The sequence below is a fragment of the Canis lupus genome, chromosome 24 (genome assembly GCF_048164855.1).
Source record: "Canis lupus baileyi chromosome 24, mCanLup2.hap1, whole genome shotgun sequence".
In the NCBI taxonomy this organism is placed as follows: domain Eukaryota; kingdom Metazoa; phylum Chordata; class Mammalia; order Carnivora; family Canidae; genus Canis; species Canis lupus.
Genome location: NC_132861.1, coordinates 45,379,847 through 45,397,504, shown reverse-complemented (window position 1 = coordinate 45,397,504; position 17,658 = coordinate 45,379,847). Strand labels below are relative to the sequence as shown.

Genomic DNA, 17,658 nt, shown 5'->3' with positions numbered 1-17,658 from the left:
GCCCCATGTGGGACTTGATATCAGGACCCTGAGATCATGACCTGAGCCGAAGGCAGATGAAGACAGATAATTAACAGACTGAGCCACAGGCACCTGTGATTTATTTTTTTAAGATTTTATTTATCCATGAGAGAGACACAGAGAGAGACAGAGACATAGGCAGTGGGAGAAGCAGGCTCCCTCCAGGGAGCCTGATGTGGACTTGATCCCAGGATCCTAGGATCATGACCTGAGCAGAAGGCAGACGGACGGTCAACCACTGAGCCACCCAGGTGCCCCCCATGATTATTTTTTAAGTAGACTGAAAATAAGAACCAAGTTCTAGACAAATAAGAACTACTCAACTAAGGTACCTGTTAATAAGTGCCATGAGGAGATAACTTGAGCTCTACAAAGTAGAATAAAAATAAAATACTGATTGAGAAATTAGTCCTGTTTTTGCCTTAATTCAAAATTCTAAAATGAAAAACTTGGGCAGCCCTGATGGCCCAGCAGTTTGGCGCCGCCTTCGGCCCAGGGTGTGATCCTGGAGACCCGGTATTGAGTCCCACATCAGGCTCCCTGCATGGAGCCTCCTTCTCCCTCTGCCTGTGTCTCTGCCTCTCTCTCTCTCTCTCTCTCTCTCTCTCTCTGTGTCTGTCATGAATAAATAAGTAAAATCTTATAAATAAACAAACAAATAAATAAAATGAAAAACTTCTCTATAAGGGCACCTGGGTGGCTCAGCAGTTGGGTGCCTGCCTTCGGCTCAGGGAGTGATCCTGGAGTCCTGGGATCGAGTCCCACATTGGGCTCCCTGCATGGAGCCTGCTTGTCTCTCTGCCTTTGTCTCTGCCTCTCTCTCTCTCTGTCTCTCATAAATGGATAGATAAAATCTTTAAAAAAAAAAAAAGTACCCTATAAAAAAATGATTGACTGTATCCTAGAGTGCCCCAAACCCAGTAACCTATAAAGTTTCTTTTTTTTTTTTTTTTTTTTTTTAGATTTTATTTATTTATTCATGAGAGGCAGAGAGAGAGAGAGGCAGAGACACAGGTAGAGGGAGAAGCAGGCTCCATGCAGGGAGCCGGACATGGGACTTGATCCCGGAACTCCAGGATCACGCCCTGGGCCAAACCAAGGCAGGCACTAAACCATTGAGCCACCCAGGGATCCCTGAAGTATTTTTCATATGCTAGAAAGTTACTGAATGATGTGGCTAACATCCAAGAACTCCTAGCCAAAGATTTCTATGCTTTTGCTGTCAACTGAACGAGAAGAAACACCTCTGCCCTCAAGAAGTTTATAATCAGGGTGCCTGCTGACTCAGTTGGTTTATATTTGATCCTTTAAGGTTTTCTAGATATACAGTCATATCACTTACAAATAATGATACTTTTGCTTCCTGTTGTCCAATTTTTTAAGATTTTTATTTACTCATGAGAGACAAAAAGGGAGAGGCAGAGACATAGGCAGAGAGAGAAGCAGGGTCCATGGAGGGAGCCCGATGTGGGACTGGATCCCTGGATTCCGGGATCAGGCCCTAGGCTGAAGGCAGGCGCTCAACTGCTGAGCCACCCAGGCGTCCCACCTCTAGAATAATGTTGAATAATTCTGAAAGGTTCTGACACAAAAGAGAATGCTTGTAGTGCATCCCCGGTAAGCATAAATCATGGCTTACTTTATATGTAACATCTTTAGTTCTTCTTATTCAGTATTTCTTGAATCATTCTTCCCTGAATTCAAAATATGTCTTTTAATCCATTGTTAAAAATGTATATTCCTCTCCCATCACCTAACATTTACTTTTACCTCAAGATCATCCAAAGACTGCTAAACCCAGGATATACAAGAATGAGCAAACTAATGGAGACCCAAACAGGTAATGTTTAATAAAGGATTAAAAGCTTTTACTTTTAAAAGTATTTTACTTGTGAATTACTTTCACAATCAGCTTCACCTAGAGTGGGGAGCCTGTGACTGAAATCAGAATTGCCATTGGTTTGAGCAGTTTGGTATTGAGAGAAGTGGTGAAGACTTAGCTTTTTTCTGGATCTTTTTACAAACAAGTTGTTTTTATTTCATTAAGAGAAAAAAAGACATTGTAATTTAAAGGATAAGAAAGATGATTGCAGAGCACGAAGAATAAGATGGTGATTTTATGGTTGCTTTATTCCTTATTGTGGGGAGGCAGCAGGACAGTGGAAGATGCTTGATCTTCAGTCTGACCATCATCCCAAGTTCTGAGCTTCCTACTTTTCAGCTGTGTAACTTTGGTTAATGGGGCTGCAACGTATTTTCTAGGAATTATGGCAGCTCTGCTTTTTTGCTTTTCTCTTCATCTCATCATACACAGAGAAATTCTGCTATTCTTTGTAAAAAAGTTTGCTGCATGGTATTTGTGGCATTATATAAAAATGACCAAGAGTGTTTCCTTCTCTGAGCAATGGAAGTGAAGACTAGTCAGACTTGATGTGTCTTATTTTAGAGATTTGCTTGGATGGCTTTGCTGTGCAGTTGGTACATCTGGGGCAATTGTAGCCAGCCTCTGCCGATGATCTCTGTCTTTGTTACTCCCATTTCCTTCTATCATGGTTGACTCCTTAAGGGTCCTTTAAGCCAAAGAAAGGTTTCTTCCCACCTCCTTTTATTAGCATGTCTGGTGTGCCATGTGGTGATCATAACACCTGATTGGGTCCCCAAAAAGTGATTCAGCTCTTTTGATTTTGCTGGCTGCTCTTGGGAAAGACTTCAAATGAGTGTCCAGTGTCCATGCTGACCAGAGAGCCTAGGGATGCACGAGGGCAGAGTATCCCCCCTGTGCCTAGATGAGAATAGGGAGTAGGAAGGAGTGTGCAGCAGAAAGGGTGGCAAGAGAGATATTGGGGCGGCCACAAGGTAAAGAATTTAAAATGCAAAGCTAAAAAGTTAGGACTTTTCTCAGTGAAAATCTTTTGAAAGTTTTTAAGAGGAAGTAATGATATGATCCAGTTTGTGTTTTAGGAGTATTACTCTAGTCATTGTATATTAGATTATAAAGGCTAATTGAGTGATATCTTAACTGTGTTGCACATGAGAATTGCTTTTTACTTTTTTATTTTTTTAAATTAAGATTTACTTATTTATTCATGAGAGACACAGAGAGAGAGAGAGGCAGAGACACAGGCAGAGGGAGAAGCAGGCTCCATGCAGAGAGCCCGATGTGGGACTCGATCCCGGGTCTCCAGGATCAGGCCCTGAGCTGAAGGTGGTGCTAAACCGCTGAGCCACCCTGGCTGCCCGAGAATTGCTTTTTAAAATGAGCATTCAGGGCAGCCCGGGTGGCTCAGCAGTTTAGCACCACCTTCAGCCCAGCGCGACCCTGGGGACCCAGGATCGAGTCCCACATCAGGCTCCCTGCATGGGGCCTGCTTCTCCCTCTGCCTGTGTCTCTGCCTCTCTCTCTTTCTGTGTCTCTCATGAATAAATAAATAAAATCTTTAAAATAAATAAATAAATAAATAAATAAATAAATAAATAAATAATCATTCAAAAAATTTTAAAATAAAATAAAATGAGCATTCCCGGGTACCTGCCTGTCTTATTCAGAGGAGCATGTGGCTTTTTGTTTGTTTGTTTGTTTGTTTGGTGTTCAATTTGCCAACATAGAGCATGTGGTTCTTAATCCCATAACCCAAATTAATCCCTGAGACTTGTAGGTGAGCATCTTAACTAATTTTTTTTTTTTTAAGATTTTATTTACACAGAGACACAGAGAGAGAGAGGCAGAGACCTAGGCAGAGGGAAAAGCAGACTCCCTGCAGGGAGCCTGATGCAGGACTTGATCCCAGGACCCCAGGATCATGACCTGAACTAAAGGCAGACGCTCAACCACTGAGCCACCCAGGAGCCCCTTAACTAAATATTTTTAAGCAGGTTGTTTACTGTTAAAATATTTTCTTTTTTCTTTTCTTTTTTTTTTTAATCAGTTTTTTTTTTTTAAAGATCTTATTTATTTGTTCATGAAAGACACACAGAGAGAGAGGCAGAGACAGGCAGAGGGAGAAGCAGGCTCCATGCAGGGAGCCTGATGCAGGACTCGATCCCGGGACTCCAGGATCACGCCCTGGGCCAAAGGCAGGCGCCAAACCGCTGAGCCACCCAGGGATTCCCTGTTAAAATATTTTCATGTTGGAGATAAAAAGTTAGGTATCAGAGCACAGTCACTTGATAATAAAAGCAACTGGCCTGATATAAATAAATAGTTGAATTTTAAAAATCAGTGGGAGAGGGATGCCTGGGGGGCTCAGCGGTTGAGCCCCTGCCTTCAGCTCGGGGCGCGATCCTGGAGTCCCAGGATCAAGTCCCACCTCGGGCTCCCTCCCTGCATGGAGCCTGCTTCTCCCTCTGCCTGTGTCTCTGCCTCTCTCTGTGTCTCTCATGAATAAATAAATAAAATCTTAAAAAAAAAATCAGTGGGAAAAGAGACAAATCTCCACTGCAGAATTCCAAATAATTCACATAGGAGATAGAGCATAACTCCCCACTCCTTTATTTTGGGCTGCATACAGTGAATTCCTTCCAAGAGAACAATATGGAACGGAGGGAAAGAGTATATTTACAGTGGAGAAACCTGACAAGCACCACCTCAGATCAAGATCAACGTCAGCACTGATAAATCATGTTGATAGTACATAATAATCTTGACATGATGGGATGAAAATGGCACTTCATCTCAATGGTCTTCCTCCTAAAAACTCACAACCACAGCCTAATTATGAGAAAAACATCGGACAAACCCTGACTGGCAGGCACCCAGAAAATATTTGACCCAATACTACTCAACACTGTCAAGGTCATTAAAAAAAAGGAAAATCTGAGAAACTCTCAGAAGCCTAGAGGAGCTTCAGGAGACATGATAACTATATGTAATGTGGGATCCTGGGACAGAAAAGGGATATTAAATTAAAACTAAGGAAATCTGAACAAACTGTAGGCTTTAGTTAGTGCCAATGTATCAGTAATGGTTCATTAGTTGTGGCAAACGTAAGATGTCTATCATAGGGGGAAACTAGTCTGGGGTATATGAGAACTCTACTATTTTATAACTTTTCTATAAACCTAAAGTTTACTTTTCAGGAAGGGCTAGAACAGAATAACACTTGATAAACCAATTCTCTTCCTGGTAAATTGTTAGGAATTGAAATAATACAATATAGATCTTCTATCCCTAGATTAGTAATCAGGAACTGAGTTAATATCATTAGATAATTATCTCAGTATCACTGAGAATTATCTAGCTTGAGTATGAATTGTTTTGAAGGATGTAAATGAATAAGTTATTTGGTTTTGTAGAGGAAATCCACAAAATTATCAGAATAATGCCCAAATACAAGGAAACCCTGAATATAAGGCAATCTCTTAATATTCCAATGAAAATATTTTTAAAAGGGATGTATGTAGAATAGACAAATGTATATTTTACCTACATAGTTAAGACCATAAGTTTATAAAATAATACATAAATATAGAAATATTGTCCCCCTCCACGTTTGTCACTTCCTATGAAATAATATTGCCCAGATTTTTTACATGCATTTTGATGTTAATACCTGACACATAGTAGGTTTTCAATAACCACTTACTGAATGAATGATAGTTTGAGATCAGGTATATGGAGAGACCTGAATCAATCTGGAAGGATCCTTTGAATGTCTTTGACCATAGCAAAGGTGAAGCAGTGTTTAGCCTCTTCTCAGGGTAGTTGGAGATGGTACAAACTGTCTGCTTAGGGGAGGCCAGGATGTAGCCAGGGTTGGCATGGGTGCACAGAAAGAGCCCCAATTTAGGAGTCAGGCAGATCTGGATTCAGAGACCATACGGTAGACTGGCCCCAAGAGTTTCTCTGAGGAGGTGCCACTGAAGCCAGGATCTGGGGATGTGAAAAATAAGGGCAAGAGCAGTCGGGCGGCTTCATGGATAGAAGAAACACTAGTGTGCTGAAGAAAGAGAAAGGAGCCCATTATGGTGGGAGCATAGAGACTGGGGACCTTGCAAACCATACAAAGGACTTGAATTTTGTTTTTAAGTGCAAAGGAAAACTGGGGCTTAACTTCTAATTCACAGATTTTATAAAACTATCTTCTTCTGTGAGAATGGATTCAAAGAGGAGGCTAGGAGGGGCACCTGGGTAACTCAATTGGTTAAGCATCTGACTTGATTTCAGCTCAGGTCGTGATCTCAGCGTCGTGAGATCAAGCCCTGCATCGGCTCCTTGCTGAGTGTGGAGCCTGCTTGGGATTCTCTCCCTCTCCCTCTGCGCCTACCGCCCTGGCTCGCTAGCTCGTCTCTCTCACCAAAAAAAAAAAAAAAAAAAAGACTGGAAGCGAGGAAAGCCATCAGGATCCTAGATAGGAGAGGATGATGGATTCATAACAACACTCTGCTCACTAGATGCCCAGGCACTGTTCTAAGCACCTTATATGAACCAACTCATTTAAGTGTGCTGTCCAGTTAGCACCTTTTCATTCTCAAAAGTACTAGTTTGAATGATAAATTACAAGAAACTATGAATTAGCCAATTAACATTTTCAGGGGGGACAGTCTTCCTACCCATCAATTTCAAACCATTCTATGAAAGCCACTAACCAGGACAGCTCTATAATACAAGATTCAAGCAGGAAAAACTAGAATCTCGTCTCTGAACTTCCTGAGCCTCTTCCTTGTTGTTCTCTTTTATCCTGGCCTCTCGGTTACATGTGGGCATCTTTATTTGTCTCTTTCTCAGTGTCTTTTTTTTTTTCTTTCCCTCCTTCCCTTGTGTATGTCTCTCTCTCTCCCTCTGTTTGTATGTTCCATGTTTCTTTCCTCTTTCCCTCTTTAGCTTCCCCATTCCTCCTCTCTACGCTCTCTCTTCCTCTCCCCTAATCTCCCTCCTGTCTCTCCTCTCAACTGGCCAGTGATGTACTGCTATGTATAGTGGATCTGTTCTGTTTAATATATAAAAATCAAGGTTGTATGCATGCCAAAATGCTTCTAGATGACTAAGTATTTTAAATTCTTCTGTCCCAGTCCCTGCATTCACATCTCAAGGAAATTTACCCCATCCCTCGTTCATCTGACTGGTTTCTTCCAGTCCCCAAGCCTTCGCTTCCCACTCCACCACCACCCCCCTGACGGCCTTCTTTACCTCAGGTCTGCCCCCAACCCCCGCACTGGACCAAAATCATACCAGGTCGCAGCTATTTAAAACATAAGAAAACTTATGTAACCTTCTGTGTGGAACCAAGTGACTCTCATTCTTCCATGTGTATCTTAGTTTACTCCTTTTTTTACCTTTCCTAAGGCTCCACACTCTACAAACTATTGATTTTTTTTCTGGAACTTATTGTTTCCAAACTGAAGCTTATTTTTAACATGCTCTTACTTTTACATATGAGAGTGTGCTGCTTTTGTCCGCCTGGTTCCAATAAGAAGCTACTGAAAACAGCTCTCTGAACAGAGGCTTCCCATAGTAAAGGAATGTTCCTTTGTGCTCACCCTGGGTATAAATCACCTGGGAGCTTCTAAATGAGAAAAGACCTGGCTGACCCAGAAGGTGGTATTTATAAATAGTCCTCCAGCCCCCCTCCTTAAAGCTTGTCCACCTAATCCTCTCCTCTCTCAAGATTGAAGTGACTTGACCTTTGAGTCTTAAAACTCAGGCTCTTTTTCTCTGAAAAATCTAGTTAACAAAAAGCTGCTAAAACAAAAATGTTTTCAGCCAGTTGATGATCAGCCATTAAAGCTTACTTTTCATTTGCAACATTTTTAGCAAAATATGCTTCCTCTTTTGAGGACCATCTTTCCTTGTGGTTATTATTTTAAGATATCTACCTTAATAATTTTTATTTATTTTTGCTACTGGGCTGTCATGGATTTGTATTTTTATGACTTATAAAGCTCTTCCCAAATGGCTGCATCTCTGCCATGAATTAAGAGTGTTCCGGGATCCCTGGGTGGCGTAGCGGTTTGGCGCCTGCCTTTGGCCCAGGGCATGATCCTGGAGACCGGGGATCGAATCCCACGTCGGGCTCCTGGTGCATGGGGCCTGCTTCTCCCTCTGCCTGTGTCTCTGCCTCTCTCTCTCTCTCTCTCTGTGACTATCATAAATAAATAAAAAAATTTTAAAATAAAAAATAAAAAATAAAGTGTTCCTTTTCACCCCTAACTTACAGAAATTAGAGGGCCTCTAAGCCTCCATTCCAACATCATTGGATGGAACTCTGTTTATATTTCTTCAATCTTGTATTTATTGAGAGTAAAATCTTATAGGTTTTGTTAGGATTATACAATGAAGCACACAATACAGACACTGGTAGGTTTCCAGATTAAGGTATATGCAGGAAATACTTAATTGTTGAACTAGCCAAAATATTTTTTTAAGTGTATATTTCCAAGAAAGATAATTAAATCCTGAAACTGATTATTTATAAAGAGAAGAGGTGCTTATGTTAAGGAGATGAGCCATGTATTTTTAGCATCCTCTCCCTTGCTGTAAAATGGAGGAATCTTAAATTCACTATCCACTAATTATCAGAGAGAACACTCTCATTTGAGACTTTTTTCTTTCTATCCTTTGATAGGCTGAAGAGTAAATTCTGGTGCCAGGCTTTTCTTTGCTGACCTGGGCCGGCAGCAGTAATGCTTTTTTTGTTTTTTTTTTTTGTTTTTTTTTGTTTTTTTTTTTAGTAATGCTTTTTTTGGAAACTGCTAGATCCGATCTAGCTGTTGCTTTATGAAGGGAGCCCCTTTTCCGAGCTTTTCTTGCAGTAGTTTTGCTAGAATGCCCCACTTGTATGAGAGCCTGAAACTTTAAGACTAATTTTAGTTTCGTTGTTTAAGAAAATCTGCTGTCCGGTGTGGCTATATTGGTACCTGGGAGACTATCTGTAGAAAAGAATGAAAAGCATGTACAGAACAGGTTAAATGAGTGCTGTATCTTCTGAAAAATCTAAAAGAGTTCTGTTTAGATCTGAGCTCAGAGTGGACTTGCTAGAGCAGTGGTATATACTGTTTCATTTCTCCAGTTGGGGAAGCTTTCTCTTCATATATGAAGACCCCTGAATAGATAAGTATATTTGTAGTCATTAGAATTTTAACATGTGATCTGGGGATGCCTGGCTGTCTCAGCTGGTAGAGCATGCGACTCTTGATCTTGGGGTGGTGAGTTCAAGTCCCACATTGGGCATAGAGCTTACTTTTTTTTTTCTTTTTTGTAGAGCTTACTTTAAAAAGAAGATATGGGGGCACCTGGGTAGCTCAGTGGTTGAGCATCTGCCTTTGGCTCAGGTCATGATCGCAGGGTCCTGGGGTGGAGTCCTGCATCAGGCTCCCCACGGGGAGCCTGCTTCTCCCTCTGCCTATGTCTCTGCCTCTCTCTATGTCTCTCATGAAAAAATAAGTAAAATCTTTAAAAATAAAAATAATTAATTTTTTTAAAAAGTGATTTTAAAAAATGTGATCTAAGTAAGTATGTATACTTGGAACTTGCTTTTGAATTTAGATGTTTAAAAAAAGTGGAATTTCAAAATATGAAGCAGAGAAAAAACCACATAGGTGTATAAGAGCAGCAGTATCTGGTAATATAATGAGCATGCAAGGAGACTTTGTTAGGATTGCACACACCAAGAGGAGAATAGCACAACCAACACAACCTCAAAGCAAAAATAGGTCCATGCCAGGAGGGAGCAGTGTACAAACAGGTTGAGGGCACAGGAAACTAGGGTATCCCTCATTCAAGGCATTCTACTGGATAACCCTTGGTTATTTTTCATGACTTTTCTCTAGTAGCAGCAAAACCTACTAGAATCTCTCCAGAGGGTTAACTGTACCATGACACACATAGTGATACTAATCAACCACGTTGCTCTGGGTTCAGCACTGCTGGCTACCCAAACAATGGGAAAGATGGAAGGCTCCCTGGGGTTTCAGAACGACTGACAGTCAGAAGACAAGAGCCTGCAGCAGCAGCCACACAGCAGGAAAGTTTGGGTTAGCATGACCTGCTGGGCTATCCTGAAGAACTACTATTGATTTTTCTTCAAGTCCTGTGTGACCAGGCCCCAGAGCTGGTACCCAGGCATCCATGCTTAGGTCATGTGCTTGCCCTTCACTGCACCAGGCTATGGAGGGAAGGATTTAGATCTTCTAGTTACAGTAATGCATAGCAGTCGCTGTCTCCCATGGTGGCATGGAGGCTGCAGGGTACTGTTGGGAAGAGGGTTTGGTTGCTAGACAGCAAAAAGAAAAGGGAAAAAGAAAGACTTGGAAACTGTATCAACTGGACTTATCTGAAGCTCAGTCTCTACAAATATTAACCATTTTTCTCAGACAGCCTCCATGTATAGATAATATTGATTTTTCTTTTTATCTGTCCATTGTTTTAAAAAAAACTCAGGACTATCTTTTTAAATTTAGTGTTTTTATCTATCAGAGTTGTGTGTGTATTATTCAGAGTCAAATCTACCTGGTTTTGAATGATGAGCTAAGTTCTGTATCCTCACATTCCTATTTTCTACTCCCCAGAAAAAGCTATTTTCAATTTCTAGCTGATTTATTTGGTATTTATCTTCATATTTCTGAATTGCACACTGTGGCTATGTCTTAATGTCTCTGTTTTAGGCATTGTTTATTGACTTCCCACTATGGAAGATGAGTTTTGTTCTTTCCCAGCACTTTCTGCCTGACCACACATATATGCTCTTCTCCTTCCCCCATCCTCCCAGGATGATGATATTGGATCCATAGTCCATGTTTTTATTATTATGACTTATAGCAATACTGTTTGCAATGATGCCATTAGTATACTATAACTACTTTTTCTTCCAATACTTCCTTTGATTTTTTTTCCTGTTAATTATTGTCTTGGTTTTTTTATTCATTTGCTTAGATTTTCTGTGCTTCTCACTAATTAACCCTGAAATGTTCCTAACTGTATAAACCTTTCCATATAAATACATTAAATATTCAATGAATTTCATTCTGATTTCCTTTTGTCTGGGCCCTTGACCTGTCACCTTCCAGGCTTGCTATAAAGCTATTATTCTGAAGTCTCCTTCACAGTCATTCAGAGGACCTCTTTCACCTGTCTCTTGTTTAGATCCCTTACTTCCTGGATCCAGTATCATCTCTTCCTTTGTCTTCCTTGTCATTTTGAAGAAGCATATTTTTATTAGTTTCTTTTTTTTTAAGATTTTATTTACTTATTCATGAGAGACACACAGAGAGTAAGAGAGGCAGAGACACAGGTAGAGGGAGAAGCAGGTTCCATGCGTGGGACTCGATCCTGAGTCTCCAGGATCACGCCCTGGGCTAAAGGCGGCACTAAACCGCTGAGCCACCCAGGCTGCCCATTATCATGTTTTCTTGAGAAAGTAAATCTTTTTTTAGTTTCAGGAATTTCCCTGAGAATTTTATTTTATGTTTTAAGATTTTATTTATTAATTCATGACAGACAGAGAGAGAGGCAGAGACACAGGCAGAGGGAGAAGCAGGCTCCATGCAGGTAGTCTGACCTGGGACTCGATCCCGAGTTTCCAGGATCAGGCCCTGGGCTGAAGGCAGCACTAAACCACTGAGCCACCCAGGCTGCCCTCCCTGAGAATTTTAAGGGGAAAATCATTTTTCTATCCTCCAGAGTCCCTGTTGAAAAGTGTGATTCACTCTGATTTTTTTCCCCCACTCTGATTCTGACCCTTTATGTGACAACTTGTTTTCCCTCTGGAAGCTTCACTTTAACCTTGATGTTCTGCAAGTTCCCATGATGTGACTTGGGCACTTGCTAGAACCTTTCAATCTGGGACATTTTCTTGATTTAATTAATTGATAACTTCCTCTCCTTGCTTTCTTGTTCTGTCTTGAACTCCTGTTAGATTTTGGACTTCTTAGACTTATATCCAGTTTTTGTATCCTTATTCTCTTGTTTTCTCTCTTTGTGGCTTTTTATTTTTCTTTCTGAAAGAGTTCAGAAAAACTTTGTCCTCAAACCCTTGCATTGAGTTGTTTGGTTCTGCTTACCAAAATGTGTATTTTTCTAGCATTCTTTTTTGTTCTCTGCTCTTTTTTTTTTCATTGTTATTAGTCCCTTATTTATTGTATGATGAACAGTACAGAAACTAGAAAATAGAACTACTTAAGTTAGAAGGCATTTTATAACAAAAAGAGATTATCAATGGACTAGCCTCAAAATTTGTGACCTTGAGCCAGAGAAAATCACCTAAAATATGCAAAATTCAATTGTATATAATTTTTAGTGTCTGTAAGAGTTATGTTAGCTCTGGCTGTTTTATTTTTGTTTTTATTTTTTTTTAAGATTTTATTTATTTAATCATGAAAGGCAGAGAGAGAGAGAGAGAGAGAGAGAGAGGCAAAGGCAGAGGAAGAAGCAGGCCCCATGCAGGGAGCCCGACATGGGACTCCATCCAGGGCCTCCAGGATCATGCCCTGGGCCAAAGGCAGCACTAAAACCGCTGAGCCACCGGGGCTGCCCCTGGCTATTTTGTTTTTAATGCTTCTTTTTAAAAGTTTGTGTCTTCCTCTGTAGTCTCTTTCCTCTGAGTTCCTTTTTTCTCTTCGTTTTGGTCTGTCTTTCATAGTAAATGCTTTCCTCAGTTTCTCGTGATCCTTGGCTAGTCTCTGATATTTAAGAGCAGGCCATTAAACAGGTACTTGAGAACTCTGGACTTGTGAGTAAAACTTGGGGCTATGATCCTCACTGTGGGTGTGGTCTGCATGAGTCATTTTTTGGGATACTTCTCTTACCTGTTTCTTTAGGTCTTTTATCTTCACTAGACTGATTCTGTTGGAAAGTTTTTAATTTTGCACTATTCATTTTCTCTCTTTTGCAATTTCTAGATGTATAGAGTCGTTGATTTTCCTGTTGTACATAAAAATATCTCTACTGGGTCTCTGCTTAAGATCTTCCTTTAGATGTCCTTTGGACCCTCCTACACATTCTTATTTGCTTTCGTGGCACTTAGCAGATAGGCCGACTTTGCTAAAAAGTAAACAGGAGTTGGTAGGAGCAAATCTGAGAGCTAGAATACACCTGAAATACAAAGTAAAAGTCACTTCCCGTGCATTATTTTTCCTTAATATATTTGATCAGAAATTGGATGAACCTCCGGGATGCTGAGACAGGAAAGATACTGTGGCAAGGAACAGAAGACTTGTCTGTCCCTGGAGTGGAGCATGAAGGTATTCTCCAACCCTTTGTTTGCACAGGGCTCTAATTCGTTAGCATGGTCTAAGCATCAGGGAGCTAAATTAATGTGGACCCCAATGGGGGGCAAACCCCTGTGGGCACAGCATGTGTTGTTGAAATTCCTAGTTCTTTTCCTGCCTTTTCTTCTCTCACTTCCCAAAACCTACTTTGTGCTGAAATTTTAGCATTATAATATACCCAGAAATATAAACTAAGCTCTCAACTTTTTTTCCTAAAGAAAATTTGCATTTTTATCTCTCTGAAATAAAAGAAAATCTAAGAGGTTAAAACCAACAGAACATAGTAAAGAAGGTGCCCATTCAGCCCTTCCCTTGATGAGAGCAGCTAGGGAAAGCCCATGAATGCACTACATCTGGTGTTTCTTAAAGATCTTTCAGGCAGATGCACTTGACCAACTGGGGACCTCTGCCTTTAATTAAAAAGTATAATTCTGGGGCACCTGAGTGCCTCAGTTGATTGTGTTCCAGGCTCCTGGGATCAAGCCTGGCATGGGGTTGCCTTCTTCTTCCTCTACTCCCTGCTGGTGTCTCTCTCTCTCACTATCTCTGTAGCTATCTCTGTGACTTTCATTTAGAATGGCTTCAATATTTCTTTTTCTTTACCAGCCCGTGTTCCCAAGAAAATCCTCAAGTGCAAGGCAGTGTCTCGAGAATTGAACTTCTCTTCAGCAGAGCAAATGGAAAAATTCCGCCTGGAACAAAAAGTTTACTTCAAAGGGCAATGCCTAGAAGGTATTCTGTGGCCTAGTGCCTGGAAGCCACACTTAGGGTGACAGGGGAAAAAGGCAAGACCCAGTAAACTAAAGCACTGCTTTGGTAACACTCATTTTGCAACTCAGTTTGTGCTGTGATTCCTACACCCTGCGAGACTGGGGGCCCCACCAAAAATAAAACAAAACTGGCAATGACAAGGGGCTTTGAGCCCAACAAAAGGGTTTCTGACACTGGTGGGCCTGGGGTTGGTGCCTGCTTTATACCTGGCGAATTATAACATGGTCACGAGGAAGCTGCTGCTGAGGGCCTGCACAGTGCTCTCCATACAGCCTCCTATGGCTCTGACTGGCAAGTCCACTGCAGTGAGTTTCCACTGTGAACTGTAAGAGTGCACATATGTGTCTTAGAGCTGAAACTCCAAGTAAGAGGCCTATTCTGTTCTTCTGTTTATCACATACATATAGCCTGCTTCTAAGAAAGCGTTGCTTATACTATATCCACCCAGTGGCCTAGTTCTTTAGACCCTAGAGCATAGGGAACGAGTCTCTGGTGTGGTCCAGAGGACAGCCTGAGGGGCCTTTCATGATCTTTCTTATGCCTCTGACCCGGGAGGTTTATGATGGCTTCATTTGTGGGGGGTGGACTAGGAGCCCTGAGACTGTCTCACCAGCTTTACCTTCTTCCTTCAGAATGGTTCTTCGAGTTTGGCTTTGTGATCCCTAACTCCACAAACACCTGGCAATCCCTGATAGAGGCAGCGCCTGAGTCCCAGATGATGCCCGCCAGTGTGCTAACGTGAGTGAGCAGACCACAGGGATTGTGGAGTATGTCTAGAAGCAGGAGTCCCTGGCAGGGCTGTTCAGCAGGCAATCCAGGCTGAAAATAAGAGTAAAGAGTATCCAAGGGTATTCGAGCTTACAGGTTACTGACTTCTGTCATGTGAAAAGGATAGTGTGATCAAGTGGAAAAAATAAACTTTAGTTTAGACCTTTAGACTAAATTCCTGATTAACCCTGACTAGATGTGCAATCTTGAACAATGTTTACCTCTCTGGCCTTATTTTTCTCCTCTCTAAACATAGAATTAATAATTCTATCTCACAGAGGTATAGTGAGGATAAACCAAGATGATGTGGAAGGAAATGGGCATGTACTCTCTCTGAAATCTAGGCTTATTTGCAGACTTTCCTAATTACCAAACTTCTAATACTCTGTACTTTTCTTGAATGGCCTTTAATGGCATCTGGCAAAGTTCTAATTTTGTTTTAGAGGATAATGTTTGGTTATAGTTTTTTAGAAACTACCTTACCGTTTTAATATTTATGCTTCCTGCTCAAAAAATAGTTTGTCCTTTATACAAAAACACTATCAGTAATGGCCCACCTTCCATTTTCTCTAGGGAAAGGGTATTAGACTTTCAAAGGTTTTAGTACTAGTGTGTAATAATGAGTTATTCACACAGGTAATTGTGTAATGTTGGGTTGTCCCTTTAAACAGATCCTTGGTGAAAGCCATGCTGAACATAAAAAGAATCTATTTACTTTATAAGTCTTTAATATATTTTTAATTACAACAGTAAGTATTTTTATATTCTGTTAGCCAATTAAATCTTGAGTTTCTTATGTACCTATTTTATAATTAATTACCAGCAAAAATGTCTCTGCTGGCTATTAATTACCTTGGGAAAGTACAAGGGAGTATATAGAAGGGCATTTTTTATATTTTATTAGCCATCATTTGACTCTCCCTTGGCCAGGCCCAATTTCTTTCAGGTACTAAAACCAGTAAGTCTATGATAACATATTTAGGCTATTTAAGTCATATATCATATTTTACTTTTTGGAACCCAAAAATAGTACTTCTGTTGCCCTTAACTTGGTTCAAGAGTTGTTTGGTTTGAAAACACTGAGATACCCACCAAGAAAAGTGAAATTCCATTCTATGCAATACAAGTGAGTCATTTGGGGTTCTTTGGCTGTAAGTCATAGATATGACTCCAGCAGATACAACAGAGCTAAAGCAGGGAGAGGGGGGCAGGAGGGATGGTGCTGAGACCCGGGCAGCTCCAGAGATACAGATGGCAGGGGTCCATGCATGGATGATTTCCTTCAGGAGCAGCCATAGGAAGGATCCTGCTCTGAGGAGAGGGTCTGATTGGCCCAAATTATATCCTGTGCCCACCCTTTTGCCAGATGAAGGAGAGGTTACTTGACTGACACATGGACTGGAGATGGGGTGGGTCCCCAAAAGAAGAGCAGAGTGCTATTACCCAAAGTGATGAGAATAAATGCGGAAAGACCAACCCACAGCTGCCACCAGAATAGGTATTGTAGGGAAAGATACCACTCCTGAGGACTGCAGGTTTCCGTGTATATCAAAAGTCAGTCATATGAAAAAAAAAAAATGTTTAAGTCCTATCTATAAGCACCCCTGTGTGCAGAGCATTCTGCTGAGGGTTTTACATATATCAAGGATTAAGACATACTCTTCTGTTTTCTGAACTTGAGGAGAAAACAATCACAAAGTTAAATGTCACATTAGACTTCTAACCCCATTTAGACATAGATTTAGTGTCCGTCCCCAAGCCAGGGTTCTAAGTGGGTGCATGTCCCTGGGCCCAGCAAAGCCAAATTGAAACCACTTTGTGCAAATGAAATCTGTTGCCTAACACACTCACTCTTTTGCCCTCTCTTCTTACTTATAGTGGGAATGTTATCATAGAGACAAAATTTTTTGACGACGATCTTCTCGTAAGCACATCCAGAGTGAGACTTTTCTACGTTTGAGAGAAGAATGTGTGTGCATTTCAAGAATTTGGGTTTTGGGGGGGAAAGGAGGAAACTGTTTACTTTTTTCCTCCACACATTTGATTATTGACACTTCGACCCCTAATTCCCTATACAAAACCCACTTGCGGCCACCAGGGGACCAGTTCTGTATAGATAACCAGATGGCTGTTTCCTTCCAAGCCGCCATCTTCCACTGACCAGACTAAACTCCCAACCCCAGACCAGGCCAGAGGGTGAGCTTTGACTCCTTCCCAGGGTGACACAGGGACAAACGCTTACCACGAGAGCCAATGCTGTTCCTGCCCCCTTCATGCCTCCTCCTTGGGCCCTACAGGCAACACATCTTCCTTTGGCCCCTGGTTTTGGAAAAAATCATATTCCTGACTTCTGTTTAGTTTTTTTCCTGCAATTTCTATTTCATACATTCTCATACATTTACCTTGTAAAATAGACTGATATTATTATTACATAATGAATTAAAACATATGAATTAAAATATTCCTACAGTCTTTAGCATGGCACTGCTTTCATCTCTACTTTTTCTGGAATATGAACCTGGTCCTGTGATGTGAAGAAAGACATTTATCAGACCGTAGGATCACAACTATATTTTACTCCAGAGATCAACTGCTAGATCTTGTGGTTCCTGATGCTTCAGTTGCTGCTTTTCAAGAATGTACAACGTACCCAAACAAGACCCATGATGCTGATATGTAATATGTAGTGGTTTTCGTCCACAACGTAGATGCACCCTTTGTTTTTTTGTTTGTTGCTTTTAGCTTTTTTCATACCTTTATAATGTACCTTTGTCCAAGAGGTTTCCAGAAAGGGTAGAAGTTCTAAACTAGCAGAGTAGAAACTCTTCTATTCTACATGAGAGAATAGAAGTCAGAATGGAGAAAAGATCTCCCCAAAGTCATGTGGAGAAGGATGGG

The 17,658-nt window shown here is 41.0% G+C and overlaps 1 protein-coding gene across 1 annotated transcript in view; it reads left to right on the top strand.

Annotated features, from left to right (window-relative positions):
• PDE6D (phosphodiesterase 6D) overlaps positions 1–17,221 on the top strand; it is a 53,373-nt gene extending 36,152 nt beyond the window's left edge. Inside the window, exons 2-5 of the mRNA XM_072796671.1 lie at positions 13,106–13,194; positions 13,828–13,953; positions 14,625–14,730; positions 16,639–17,221. Coding sequence (XP_072652772.1) covers positions 13,106–13,194; positions 13,828–13,953; positions 14,625–14,730; positions 16,639–16,720 — 403 coding nt within the window. The 3' untranslated portion in view covers positions 16,721–17,221. The remainder of the gene's footprint in view (positions 1–13,105; positions 13,195–13,827; positions 13,954–14,624; positions 14,731–16,638) is intronic.
• Positions 17,222–17,658: the final 437 nt, after the last annotated feature.